This window comes from Ornithodoros turicata, chromosome 1, assembly GCF_037126465.1.
Source record: "Ornithodoros turicata isolate Travis chromosome 1, ASM3712646v1, whole genome shotgun sequence".
In the NCBI taxonomy this organism is placed as follows: domain Eukaryota; kingdom Metazoa; phylum Arthropoda; class Arachnida; order Ixodida; family Argasidae; genus Ornithodoros; species Ornithodoros turicata.
In genome coordinates, this window is record NC_088201.1 from 18128973 (window position 1) to 18142495 (window position 13523).

Consider the following 13523-nt stretch of genomic DNA (forward strand, 5'->3'; position numbering starts at 1 on the left):
AGGATAATGTAAGGTTTAGGTAAGGCGAAGCAACATGCAACGCATCATTGTTGTTGCTAGACACAACTGGGCATATAGTCAGTTGATGCTGGAGTTGATCATGTGTTGAATTTAGACTTTTCGGGTCTTTCTGACGTTTCTTCTCATCTGTATGCCTACGTGATTTATTCCCTCTAGTTACGTTGGATTACCCATGGGTTTCGTCTCACCTCCAGCTGGCCTTTGTCCATGGCCTCTACCAACCATGCGACGTATTGCTCGCAAGAATACCCCTCATGACAGGCACGGCATGTTGTGCAGTTGGTCACCTTACACCGCGGACATTTCAATGTATTCTTCGACGGGTCTACACAGAACTCGGCATGGCATTTCTTATTTTGACATGTCATTATCTCCCATGTCAGCATTTTCTTGTATCTGCTGTATGCTTGGCGGGAAACATTCTGAAATGATTAGTGAAGACCTGTAAGTCTGAGCATAAATACGAAACACATACAGCTGCCTCCCAACTCAGAGTTCCTCCCGACGAAAGGCAATACTATATGCAATACAGCCAACCCTCGATTTATGAACACCCTCCGTTCCCGAAAAATCGTTCATAAATCGAAGGATTCATAAATCGAAAATTCCGTTAACTGAGCACTATCGAGCAAATGGAACAGTATTTCCGAGTTGGGATTGTGTTTATAATGCCATATATTGTGTAATTTAGCTTTTGACCATGCATTCTGCTGTATCAATCTCACATAGAACAGACGTTAGCGCATTCACACTCTGTTTATTATGCAATACTAAATTGTTTAATTTTGCTTTGGACCATGCCTTCCGCTGTGTCAATCTTGGAAAGAAGAGATGTCACCACATTCGCACTGGACTGGTCTCGGATTTCCTCCGCGATTTTTAACCTCCGTTTATTAATCTCTGGGTGACAGCGACCACCTTATTCATCAACTGAGGTCAGGAACACTTGGTCGCACTAGAGTCACTAGAGTTGCATCTTGTGCGACCCCGGAAAACCCGTTTGTTGTTCGGATTTCGAGGGGTTAAGAACCGAGGATGCAATACCTGGAAAACGTTTTGTCCGTTCAGGCGTCATTCATAAGACCACGGAATAATTCCTTTGAAGGTTTCTGTTGACCTCGGAACGATCGGTTCATAAATTGAGGGCAAAAACGCTGGGCAACTCCTAGTTGGTTCCCAGAAATTCCGTTCATTATTCGAATATCAAGGTTCATAAAACGAGGGAAAAATGAATGGAAAAAGTTTGGTTCCCCGTGCTCGTGTACATAAAACGAGGGAATTCATAAATCGAAGGTTCATAAATCGAGGGTTGACTGTATATGCTAAATTAAATTTTCACCGACTATGGACGGTGTGAACACGTCGTATAGTGATGTAGCGCACCCAGGGCCGGTGCTAGAGGTGTGCGGGGCCTGAGGCAAAGGCCCATCGCGGGGCCTGTTTCACACCAGCCGTAATGAAAAGATAAGAAATTATAAGTTTTTCGCAGTACGGGAAATGCCAGCAGGAGAGAAGGGTGTGAGATCCTCGATATAGCTTGCAGGGTTGGCGGATTTTTCTTAAAAGCGGGACTTTTTCTCATCACATGACGGAATGGCACGTAAAACATTCTTCTCTCATTTCTGTTTTAGTCGAAGATCGCGCGTGCGATTAAGTGCATACTTGATATTTAAAAAAAAAAGTAATTCCTGGTAAGGCGGTCGCCTTACTCCCCCCTCTCCTATCGCCGGCCCTGAGCGCACCTACAAGGAAGGACGACGTTGATGTGTACAGCGAAACGTGCTGATAACGATGATGCACCCAGCGTGCATAATAAACGTTCAGTTCGTTCTTGGATCCCGACGTCCGCGTTGCCTCCTTTCTGACCTGTAGGCTACACGTTTATGACAGGTCCACAGTTACCTCTCAAGAATGCCACACTACGTCAACTGATCTGTTATGACGGTACAACGGATATAAAACGTGGAATGTAAGGGACATCCCATTGGCATCCCCCAGAGCTCCCACCCCCCTGGTACATTGCAGGAGCCCTTGAACAACTGAGAAGCTCCCCTGAAGGACTAAAGGTTGATTCTATAGGAAACCCAGGATCAAAGAGCGACATGAAGTCCAGGTAACGAAGAACCACCATGGACGCCCCCTACAACAATTCAGAATAAGGCATCTGTTGTTGCAAAAAAAAAAAAAAAAAAAATGCCGCCAAGTCGCTCGGTGTCTATTAGAATTTGTGACAAGACTATAGGGGTGCCTGTTGATTCCATGTTTGTGGTGTACGTGTAACTGCCATCATCTATGTCAGCAAGCAAATCTTTCATCCTGATATGCAACTAGTAAGGTAAATAAAACGGGTAGCCAATCAACTTAGTCTGCATTCGGTTACTGCGCTGCCAAAAATGAAACGAACATATATGTCGGAATTTCGGTAGCTTTGGGTACAGTACATGCCATTGGAGGGCCCCTTGTAAAATGGATACTTGCCTTCTTAATATCATCTCTTGATAGAATGGCCGAACATCTCCCTGAAGATTGCTTCACCGGACACATGATATTACGCAGATAGGCATTTTCTACAACTGCGCGGATACAGTTGCTGGAGTATGCAAAAAGGAAAGCCGTGTATAATCTCCACAGGTTGAAGAGTCAAATGCTGAAGGCGTCAAGGTTCAAGCGCGTTACACAGTACAAAGTTTAACAACAAAAGCGTTCGTTTAGATTCTGCTTTGTGAAGCAACAAAAGCGACAGTTACCTGCAGAGGTGATGTTCACAAGCTTCAACAGTCATCGCGTACTTTGTTTTGCGGCATGAGTCACACGCTTCGTCATCCAGTGCTTCATAACCCTGCAAAAATCCGTGTGGTTTTCGTAATAATTATTATCGCGAACAGTCTGGTTCGGTGCGGAGCGAAGTCCGTGTGACCTTACGCATTCACATCATTCGCCGTGTGGCACTAGTTATTCTCCCCCAAACCACATTTGCTATCCAATTTGATCCAGTCTTCCCGTTCACTGCGGTCCAAAAAGTGCCCTTGGGACTATAAAATGTCTGGAATTTAGTTAGAAAGCTAAAATAGCATGAAAAGTTTCCCATAATGCGGCATAAGCTGTCGACTGTGTTTTGTATTCTGACCAGATTAAATCACGTTATAATCAAATTCTTTTAAACAACAACTTAATTTACTTTCCGAATGGTGGTACCTTTGGACACCAGCAATGCAAAGGCTCCTTCGTATTTTTCGTATTCGGTTATGTGTCAGGCAGGATATGATATTCTCATTTGACCTTGGCTGGGACTCACATACGGGGTGTACGCATATAATAAATACGTATAAAAAATTATATGAAGTAATCTACTTGTCTGAAAACTACCGGGTCATATTTACTTGGCAGAGGCGGGTCCAGACCCTCGGTTTGAGGGGGGTTCTTTGTCGGAGCACGTAGTGGGGGAGGGGAGAGAGTGAAACGCAATGTTTAATCTGATGTTCTGGGGAGGGGCGATCGCCTAACCGCCCCCTCCCTTGAATCAGCCACTGTTACTTGGACGAATTCTTGTCATGACTTACCCACCAGCAGGTTTTCTTTTCTTTCTTTCTTTTTTTTGCCAGAAACAAAACAGGAACCGCGTATTTGCCGAAATCTACCACAACATACTTACCTATGCAATGATAACGCAGCTGGAAAAAGAAGGAAGAAGAGAGCAGCGCGAAAATCGTGTGGCGTGCTTAGTTCTCTGTCAAGTGAGGGACGTGGAACTCCCCTACGGTTTAGCGTGAGCATTAGCAGCAGCGTTTCAAGGAATATTGTCGGTGTCGATCCGTGGTCAAAACGTGGAGAGGGGAGTACGCTGCGTGAGAGAGGAGGAGAGCAGTGGAGAGTTGAGAGAGTAAGGGAAAGTAGGTCACGGAGCGGAAGGCAATGTACGCGGGCCACGGCGGGTGACGTCACGGAGAGGAGCACGTGAGGGGAAACGGTTTTGGCGGCGCGCCAGATACGCGGGCGAGTCCGAACTTCTGGGCAGGGATGGGCATTGTAATTAAAACACTATTTAAAATATAGATTCATGTATTTATATTCTGTATTTAAACAGATACTTGAAAATGTATTTATAATTATATTTAAATACCAGATTTTGGGTACTTTTTTTTGATTGCGTGTTAGCGCCGCGAAGCAACTGTGGCTATGAGCGACGTACAGATGTGGACAGACGGAGAGAGGACAGCAGGAAGGAGTGGGGGACAGGGGGATTAGTATGCGTCCTGGGCCGACTGATTTTGTGTACTTATTCTTGTAAATACTGTATACATACTCCTAAATACAGAATATACTGACTCATATCTGAAAGTTGCCCTGCACTTTACCTTTCGGCAAGAAGGGCGAGTTTAGGCCGCAGTTATGCCGTGTTTGCGCTAGCATGCGCATGCGACAAACCATTTTAGATGGCGAGTTTTTCACTCTTGTTGCGGACAGTCTTCTTTCGTCATATCAGATATTGGCAGTGATGGCCGCTAACTACTTCTACAGTAGTTTAATTATAACTACTGACTACTTTGCGATGGAGTAGTTTAACTAGTAGTTCAACTACTTTTCATGGGAGTAGTTAAAACTACTTCTTTAACTACTGCAATGTATTTTAACTACATCTATAACTGCTTAACGTTGTCCATCAACACCAATCCCTTGTAGTGTTGTTGGACACCTAAATGTGAATCACAAGCAGTGATAATGATATTTAAAATATACTCTTGTGCCTACGTCGCTTAATTCACATACTGTCGTAAAATCCACTGCCTGTCACTGGTATATTATGCACTGACAAAGGAGCCTATTATGGAATTATTTTCTATGGAGTGAAAGCTTCAAAGGTCTCAACATACGACGGACCATGTACGAGATTTACACTCAGGCTCCTTCGTCACAGATCAATGCGCCACGCACAAATATTGTGGTGGCTGCCGATTGCGCCACTGTGGACCGTAAAATATTTTCGCTTAGCCACGATGATCGATCACGTAGCCATCCTATGCGGTTATGTGCACACCAGGACTGTAACCAAGGTATTACGCAGGCCGCTACGATCGTCAAATACAGAGCTGGCGGTGGGATTCTTTCTGCGCCTACGTGATAAGTTACAGAATTATTTCACAACAAATGAGGCTTCACTAGACAAGCATTAAAAGTGAAGATTTAGTACGCATGCACGGCACAACTGCTCTGCACCTCCGTTCTCATCAAACAAGTAGCTCAAGGTAAAAGTCGGAAGTACAATCGTACCGGAAAGTTTGCGGCAAAATCGGAAGTAGTTGGCGCCTGCAGTAACCTAACTACTGTAGTTAACTACTCGAAATAGTAGTTTAACTAGTAGTTGCCACTACATTTCTGCAAGTAGTTGATAACTACTTTTAACTACAATCAGGTAGTTTGACTAGTTTAACTACATGTAGTTAACTAGTGGCCATCATTGGATATTGGTATAGTTTTTGTATATCAAAACTATTATAAGACTTCTTGTACCGCTCAATCAATCTTGCAAGATCAATATCTGAATTAATTATAGATGTCAAGAACTAGAAGGCGAATAGCAAGTGTAGCGAGTAACTTGAAAGTAACACGTTACGTTGCTTTTTCAAAGTAGCTTAGGAACTTCAAGATAATTTTCATTACCCGTAACTTCGTTACATTTTTTGCACAGTAACTTCACTGGTAACGAGTTCTTTTTGCCGAGCGAAGCGTGGTTGTTTTTCACTGGTGGATTCTGATTCGGTCCCTCCATGCTGGATTTTGTTGCTCTGTAGCGGATTCAAGAGCTCTCTCTAGAGTCGAACATGAAAGAACTGATGTTCTGAGTGTATGTTCTGAGTGTTCACATATATGTGTTTGTCCCTATATGTTTGTCCCTTCTATGTTGTTCCAGCCTCAGAACATCAGTTCTTTCATGTTCAACAGTTGCCGCCTGCGTCGATCCCGTCGTATGAATGTGTGTATGAGTGAGCAAAAATGTAAGAGTGAAAGGAGGATGAGTGAGAGAGAGTGGCTGGTTTGTCCCTTCAGATGACGCACCCTGGAAGTCGCTGGGAAGGCGTGTTAGCTTAGCTCAATTGGTAGAGCCCTGGACCGGCAATCCAGACGATGTGGGTTCGAGTCCTACAGCTGGCTAACCTTTTCAGTGACTTTCATCTTTCATCTCTAGAGTCGAAATCGACCAGTCGAACTAGCCATGAAACAACAGCGAGAAGGAAACAGAAAGAGGCGGGTCACTGTTTTCCCTCAACCATTTCTTGCATTGACTATAGACGGAGAAGTGAGGACGGCCGACGATTTGCACGAGTCGAAACGACAACTTTCTTTTTTTTTTTTTACAGCTATTACCATTGCAGTAGGGAATTGTGTATCTTATAATCGAATGAGATAAGTCCGACATGCGCTTTCTGTTTCTCTGTTTAAAAAAAGGTTATTTACCCTGCAAAATTCTGGATTCCCATTCAGAAAGTTCAATTTTTCGCAGCTGAAAATTGATCGAGGTGGAGATGCTCGTAAGCCATGACGAGAGTTCCTCGAAGATAAATGTGCCGTTGACCCCATAATTTTCAGAGAAGTGGATTTTTCAATTGAAGTTTGTGACCGTTATGTGATACACACTGCGTATCCATCGGAAGAACTTTATATATTATGTCCCTTAGACGTCACGTATCCTAGGCTCATCCTCATATGTAACTGAACTGGAAGCATACAAAAGTTGACAGTGTGCGCTGTCCCCCAGTACGCTTCTGAAGCCTGGGATCCTCACATGCCCATTATGATTACGAAATTGGAAAGTATTCAAAGAAAAGCAGTTAGCGTTATCTTTAACAGATGCAGTACAATTTTCCCCCTGCAGCCATGACACAGGAATGGTGCGAGCAGAGAAGAAAAATCAATCACCACAAACATTTTTCCTACATTACAGCAAGTAATCGCAGTCGTATTCCCTCCGATAAATACTTCGTTTTCATCTTTACCCACTACTAGTTGAGAACCATTCCGTGTTCCTACCCACAACAACAGTTTAAATATTCGTTCTTCCCGAGAGCAATGTAGTAGAGAGAAAGCCTTTCATAGAACTTCACTTGACGACAAACTTCATTGCAAATCAGCCTGCACTCAGTCACATACTGTATTACTCACGTTAATCGTTGTTAGTTTGGTTTGAAAAAGAGGAAAAATATGGAGAGGCTGGCCCAACTCTACATCGATTATTGTTATTTGCCCTGAATTGGGTCTACCAGTATGATTTCGAACATTCTGTGTTTACGCCACTGTCCCGTATAGTGACCGAAGCAGCATAATCTACTGAAAGTACGAATGCATGGGTGCGGACAGGTAGATCAAGGTTGTTTTCTTTTTGGACAGCTCTGGGAAATAAAGTATCGCATGCATAAGACATCTACCCGCTACCCCCATGTAGTTGAACTTACAATACATAGTGCTGCTTGGGGATGTGCTTGTTGACTCATTGTCGGTTGTGTTGTAACAGGCGTTAATCCTGGAACGGCAATTTAGAAGACTGTGCTACAGTTCCCCTGGCACAGGAAGCATGCCAACCACAGTCTTTTCCCACTTCGTCATGCAGTCATCCCACATTCTACCCCCATCTTGATTTAAAGGACTAATGACATCCCAAATGAAAAAGTACTTTTCTTATATGCACACCAACTAGAGAGTTATTACCCATTTTCAGGTTCTTGCTTCGCTTAGGACGAACTGGCGCGATGTTTTACTCACCGTGCTGCAGATATTTCAAAACAGTAAACATCAGACGTGTAAGGGTCCTTTAAAGGCGCATGGAAGGGGTTCGAAAAAGGAAAAGATGTCAGAAGGAGTAGAGATTAGGAAATACCACCCATGGGATATACATCACGAAAAGTATTAGTGCAAAGCGCAATCTTGGTGCTCCTGAATGGTCAGAAAAGCGCCTTCCCTCGGCTGCCGGTCTGTGACGTCACGTCATTCGACCAATAGTGAGACGCGCGCTTTCTTTTTCCTTTCTTTCTTTTTGCAGTTGCATTTGGCGTCGCCCGTCCTGCGGCTGACACAGAGCAGTCGACCGATCGCCTCACTAGCAGACGATTTTCAGTAGCCAATAAGAGTGCTCGACGATGACGTCACAACACGCCAGCCCTATGGAAGAAGCTGGGAGAGATCGCCGCCGCTGTGCGCAATTTTTTAAACCAATTTTTCTCAGGAATGCGCGGTTTATATTTTGCATGGCAGTTCCTGAAGGTAGTATACAGGGTGTTTCTTTTTAGCTGCACCAAGTTTTCACAGAAATGGGAGTTGCTTTAGGATGCTTTTACTTTTATCATTGGATTACTCGACGGGGCTGCTACTATAGGAAACCGTATTTTTTCTCAATTAGGGGACTAATTAATATAGATATTTTAATCAACTTTTTAACCATTGACTTTAGGGAGCACGTTGCAATTGTGATATTAAAGCCTGATCTCCACATGATCCGCTCGAATTACTGATGAAGCACAAAAGCAATCGCAGCGTGCGCTACAGACCGAACTATTTCACCTCCGCCGTCTGCTGCAAACCGCAAGTGATCGGCAAAAGAGCGGCAGTGACGTCGTTATCTCCGCCCTCACTTAACGTCTCAGAAAGACGTCATACGCGAAGGCAAACCATTATCGCGGTATGTTTCGCGATCTTTGTTTTTTGCTTGCAAAGAGCTTTGCGCACTGCATATCAATGCTTATCGTACCGGTGAAGGGCAAGAGCCGTGTCCAGCAGGATGAAAGGAGTATTTCGCCCCGAGATCGAACGGTGTCGGCGCGCTGCGGAGAAACGATGAACTACCGTAGTGTGGGTAGCTTCTTCGCGTCGTCTGCTTTTACACGTTTATTTTCCGCTTTCAGTGCAGTAGGTGGAGTATTGGGGAACCGACAGTATTGTACCATCGCGGCACAAGTGATCTTCCGGTGAATATGCACAAGAATTACAGGAAAGAACCATCAACTCCGAACATCGGCCGGCGTGTTATGCACACTACAAAGGTGACGGTGTTGCCCCCTATAGGTCGATCTCGCAGCGAATACGGCGAGCGACTGCGAACGGAAGAAAAGAAAGCAGAAAAGAAAAAGATCGTGAAACGTTTCACGATCTGTTTTGTTTTTCTTTACGCGATTCAGGAAAACCCTTATCGCGGTATGTACATACGCCTGCATACGCGCTTTTGCCTATCAGACTCGCTTCTTCGGGGATTTAGTGGCACCGATGTACGTGTATGTACATACCGCGATAAGGGTTTGCCTGAATCGCGTATGACGTTTTTCTGTAGATATTGACGTCACTGTCGCCCTTTTGCCGGCCACTCACGATCAGAGGTAGGGAGTAATGAGTAATGGTAATGAATTATGTTTTGCCAGCAAGTAATGAGTAACCGTAATGCATTACATTTCGACTGAGTAATGCAGGGTGGCATTACTCATTGCTTTTGTCGAATGTTCATTGCGCTACGTGAAGATTGGAAACCCACCCAGGTTTTCTTCAACCCGCCTTTAACAATGAGCACAGGGCAACAAGGAAGGAGAAAGGCGCAGCCAGGGGAATTCTGCAAGAGTTCAACAGTCGGCGGTGTTGGTCACAAGTGTCTACATGATGATATCACCGATTTTCTCTTGTGCGCATTTGGCGTAAAGGAAAATCAATGAATTAGAAACATAGCCTCTATGAGGGTAATATGTAACAATTGCTGTAGGAATTCACTGTTTTGGTATGGTACCGTGTTAGCTTCTCTTGTGGTGTCAGAGGTAGTTTTTCTGCCAGGACAGAACTGTAGGCTGGGCCTCATACGCCGGTTCCATAATGCTAGAAAAGGCATCATCTGCAATAAATCTTATCAATAGCTTTTGCCTATCAGACTCGCTTCTTCAGACTCGCGATTTAGTGGCACCGATTTGGGGATACTCGGGTGGCTATTGCCTATATCAAAGAAAGCAAGGAAAAAAACTTCTGCATAGCACCTTTGTGGCTTATGCCCTAAAACGTAAATGTAATGCCAGAGTAATGCCACTACTTCATTAAAGTAATGGCATTACTAATGCATTACTAGTATCCAAAAAGTAATGAGTAATGTAATGAATTAGTTTTTTATAAAAGTAATGAGTAATGGTAATGCATTACAAAATAAAAGTAATTTCCCCACCTCTGCTCGCGATTCGCAGCAGACAGCGGAGGTGAAATAGTTCGGTTTGTAGCGCGCCGAGATTACTTTTGTACTTCATTGTGGTTCGAAGGCATCATGCGGAGATCAGGCTTTAATATCGCAATTGCAGTGCACTCCCTAAAGTCGATAATTAAAAAGTTGATTAAAATATCATGGTAATTAGTCCCCTAATTGAGAAAAAATACGGTTTCCTAGTAGCAGCCCCGTCGAGTAATCCAATGACAAAAGTCAAAGCGTCCTAAGGCAACTCCCCTTTTTATGAAAATTTGTTGCAGCTAACAAAATACCCTGTATGTTTACATCACGAGGTAAAAATACATATACGTTCGAGGTATCTTCCATGTTCCTCTAACAAGCATATTGCACTTTCATGAAACTTCACTTGATGGGATGTTCAGTACTGGAAAGGCAGATAAAATTTTAGCCAGTACGTTCTCCTTAACATATCATGGTCTAGGTATTCGGGGTAACCATTAGAGGAATGGAATTATACGCCAGAAAAACAAAAACAACATAATGAATCCACAAGACGCGCATATTTATTGTGAATCTAAACTATTCTTGGAAGACGCGCAGCCTGGATGCCTCTCCAATTAGTCAGGCAAAACGTCAACCTGCAAACAAAAAACAACGGGACAGTCAAAGTGAGAAGCGCTTGTGAATTCGATCATGTTTTTTTGTTTTTCTGAACCCGACAGCCGTCCATTACTACAATGTATTGCACAAGAATCCCATATTGAACGGCATCAGAGTTGCAACCCCGTCCCCCAAGCCTTTGAATGTATTGCACTTTGTCACATTGAACTTTGTTTGAGCGTTCAACCAAACGGCGTAGCATAAATCGGAGGACAGGTGAACAGTTTTTTACCTAATAATTAATTCCAACTGAATACTGACCTTATCGCACTGACTGTTGCTCTTTTGAGAGCAAGGTCCAGGATGAGTGTCACCATACTTGACACAGTAGTTGTTCCTACACTTCCGGTAGGACAACATTCCATTTTCGTTGTTGCTGCTCCAGGTTTCTGTTGCATGTACTTCCGTCTTTCGTTTAGGTACAGCACCTTGAGACATATTGGACACGGGTTTTGGCGTGCTATCCTGCAATTGAAGGCGCACAGGTTTGAACACACCTGCAGCCTCACTTGTGTTGATTTGGTGAATGGGAGACTACACAGAAACTGGATTTTTGTCTTGAAACTTGCATTACACATCCGATATTATACAGGTTGATTATTTTTATTCGTTACAGAATTTTTATTGAAAAGCTAGCGAAGCAAAATAGATGCCGTTTTTGCAGTTGAGTTATACGGCCAGGCGAACATTCTCCCGAAGAAAGTATGTAACTACGAGATCACTAATTACCTAAAATCCATTAATTAACCCCTTAATTAAGGGATTTCGCGCAAAAGCGACATAACAGAACGGAAGATAGTCCTCGTTGAAAGACATTCGATGTTGTCAAAACACTTAAATGCGCACGTGCGTTGAAATATCCATCGATGAATTTCACTATGTAAACGAGCCGAAAGAAGAAATACACACGTTTCGAGCGCAGAAATGATACGACCTTCGCCTTATCTGGATCGAAGAGCGGTCTATCTGGCCAACAGATGAGCTCCTACACCAATCTGCTCCATCGCTCCAAAGCACGTGGCCCTGTCGCTCTCTCTGCCATCGAAAAGTGCTTAGTTCTTGTTTCGGTCATTTGCATAACGAAATTCAGCGATGGATATTTCAACGTACGTGGGCGTTTAAGGGCTTCTTAAACATGGAATGGCTTTCATCGAGGAATATCTCCTGTTCTGTTAGCTCTTTTTTGCGCGAAATCTCCTAATTCAAGAGTTCACCAATTTTAGGTAATTAGTGATCTTGTAGTTACATACGTTCTTCGAGAGAATGTTCGCCTGGCCATATAACTTAACTGCAAAAACGGCATCTATTTTGCTTTGCTAGCTTTTTAATAAAAATTATGTAACGAATAAAAATAAACATCCTGTATGTAAAAACAAGAAATACAGGACAACAGGCGCGCCTTCTTTTTTCCTTTCTTTTTGCGTTTGTGTTTGACGCTACACGCCGCGCGTCTGACGTAGTGCAGTCGACCGGTCCCGCGCTGCAGCAGCAGATTCTGGGCTGCCAATAAAAATGCTCGGACGATCTGACGTCTCAACACGCAAGAGGGAACTGGGTGAGCTCGCCGATGCTACGTGCATTCTTGTAAACGAATTTTCAAGGAAATGCGCGTTTTCAAAATGAAATTCTTTTCCGTGACAGTACCTGAAAGTCGTTTCTTGATGTCACGCAGTAAAAAAAAAATATATATATATGTCTCCTTTAAAAGGACAGTCGCATCCATCGCAGTCGCTTTCGAAACTATAGTGTCATTTTATTCCTTGTGGACCACTGACCACAATATCGCAAACCCTACGCGAAATAGTAGCGTAGTCTGACTGTTATTCGATGAAGTACAGGACAAGAGCAGACGCCGGATGTTGAGAGTATGCTGAAATTCTCTCTCCGAAAAAAAAAAAAAAGAAAGAAACGTCACTCCCTAACAGCCAATGAGGGCACGACTATGAGAAAAGGAACGTCGCAGCCGTGTGGTCTCAGAGTTAGGCCACGTACCCACATGCGGAGAATCTGCGCGGAAACACGAACGCGGCGCGGTACACTCTTGCCGCTGGGCGGGAAAAGCCACCTCCGCTTTCCGCCTTTTCGCAATCGCGCAGTGCACGATTTTTAGCGGCATCCGCACATGCTCGGCCAATCAGGAAGTAAACGGAAGTTGCGTGACGTTCTTGTTTTCTTCCGGCCTCCCGCACGGACAGCATTGACGGCGAAGCATTGACTGGAAGGTATGTTGCAGCTGTGCTCACGTTTTTCAACCGGCGAATTTATGAAGGAAATAAAATGTCATTGCTGCCTACATTGTAGAGCGTTGCATCAAAATGACTTTTTGGGCCGACACTGGAATAAAATTTGGGAGTGCAGGTAAGTAAAGTGTAAGATATTGACTGTCATAGTGTCAGGAAGTTGAAAGGTAAACATTGTTCACAAGAAAAGAATGCGCTATTGCCACAGCGAGTGAATCCAAAGCCTGCGTTTCTTGCGTCTGTGATGTTGATTTCGCAAAAGCTCAGACGTAAGAACGGAAACGTTCGCTACAGTCAATAACTCTACTTCGATATGTCGTTCTCCATCTTGTCAAACACAGTCTCAGAAGCGTTCGCGTTGGACGAGATCTCGCTGTGGAGTGTCGCGGGCGGAGGCATTATAGCTGGGGCGGCATGGATACACG

The 13523-nt window shown here is 43.9% G+C and overlaps 1 protein-coding gene and 1 non-coding gene across 5 annotated transcripts in view; one reads left to right on the forward strand and one right to left on the reverse strand.

Annotated features, from left to right (window-relative positions):
- LOC135377559 (uncharacterized) overlaps window positions 1–13523 on the reverse strand; it is a 33134-nt gene that overhangs the window by 4860 nt on the left and 14751 nt on the right. For 3 of the 4 annotated variants that reach the window (XM_064610073.1, XM_064610072.1, XM_064610074.1), the window contains 4 exons: window positions 11120–11323; window positions 2769–2860; window positions 2500–2611; window positions 210–443 (listed from right to left, as the gene is read on the reverse strand). In XM_064610073.1, the coding sequence (XP_064466143.1) occupies window positions 210–443; window positions 2500–2611; window positions 2769–2860; window positions 11120–11323 (642 nt within the window). The remainder of the gene's footprint in view (window positions 1–209; window positions 444–2499; window positions 2612–2768; window positions 2861–11119; window positions 11324–13523) is intronic. The other variant, XM_064610075.1, reaches the window with a different exon arrangement.
- Trnaa-ggc (transfer RNA alanine (anticodon GGC)) lies at window positions 6099–6171 on the forward strand. Its single transcript has one exon. It is a non-coding gene; the product is annotated as a tRNA-Ala (tRNA).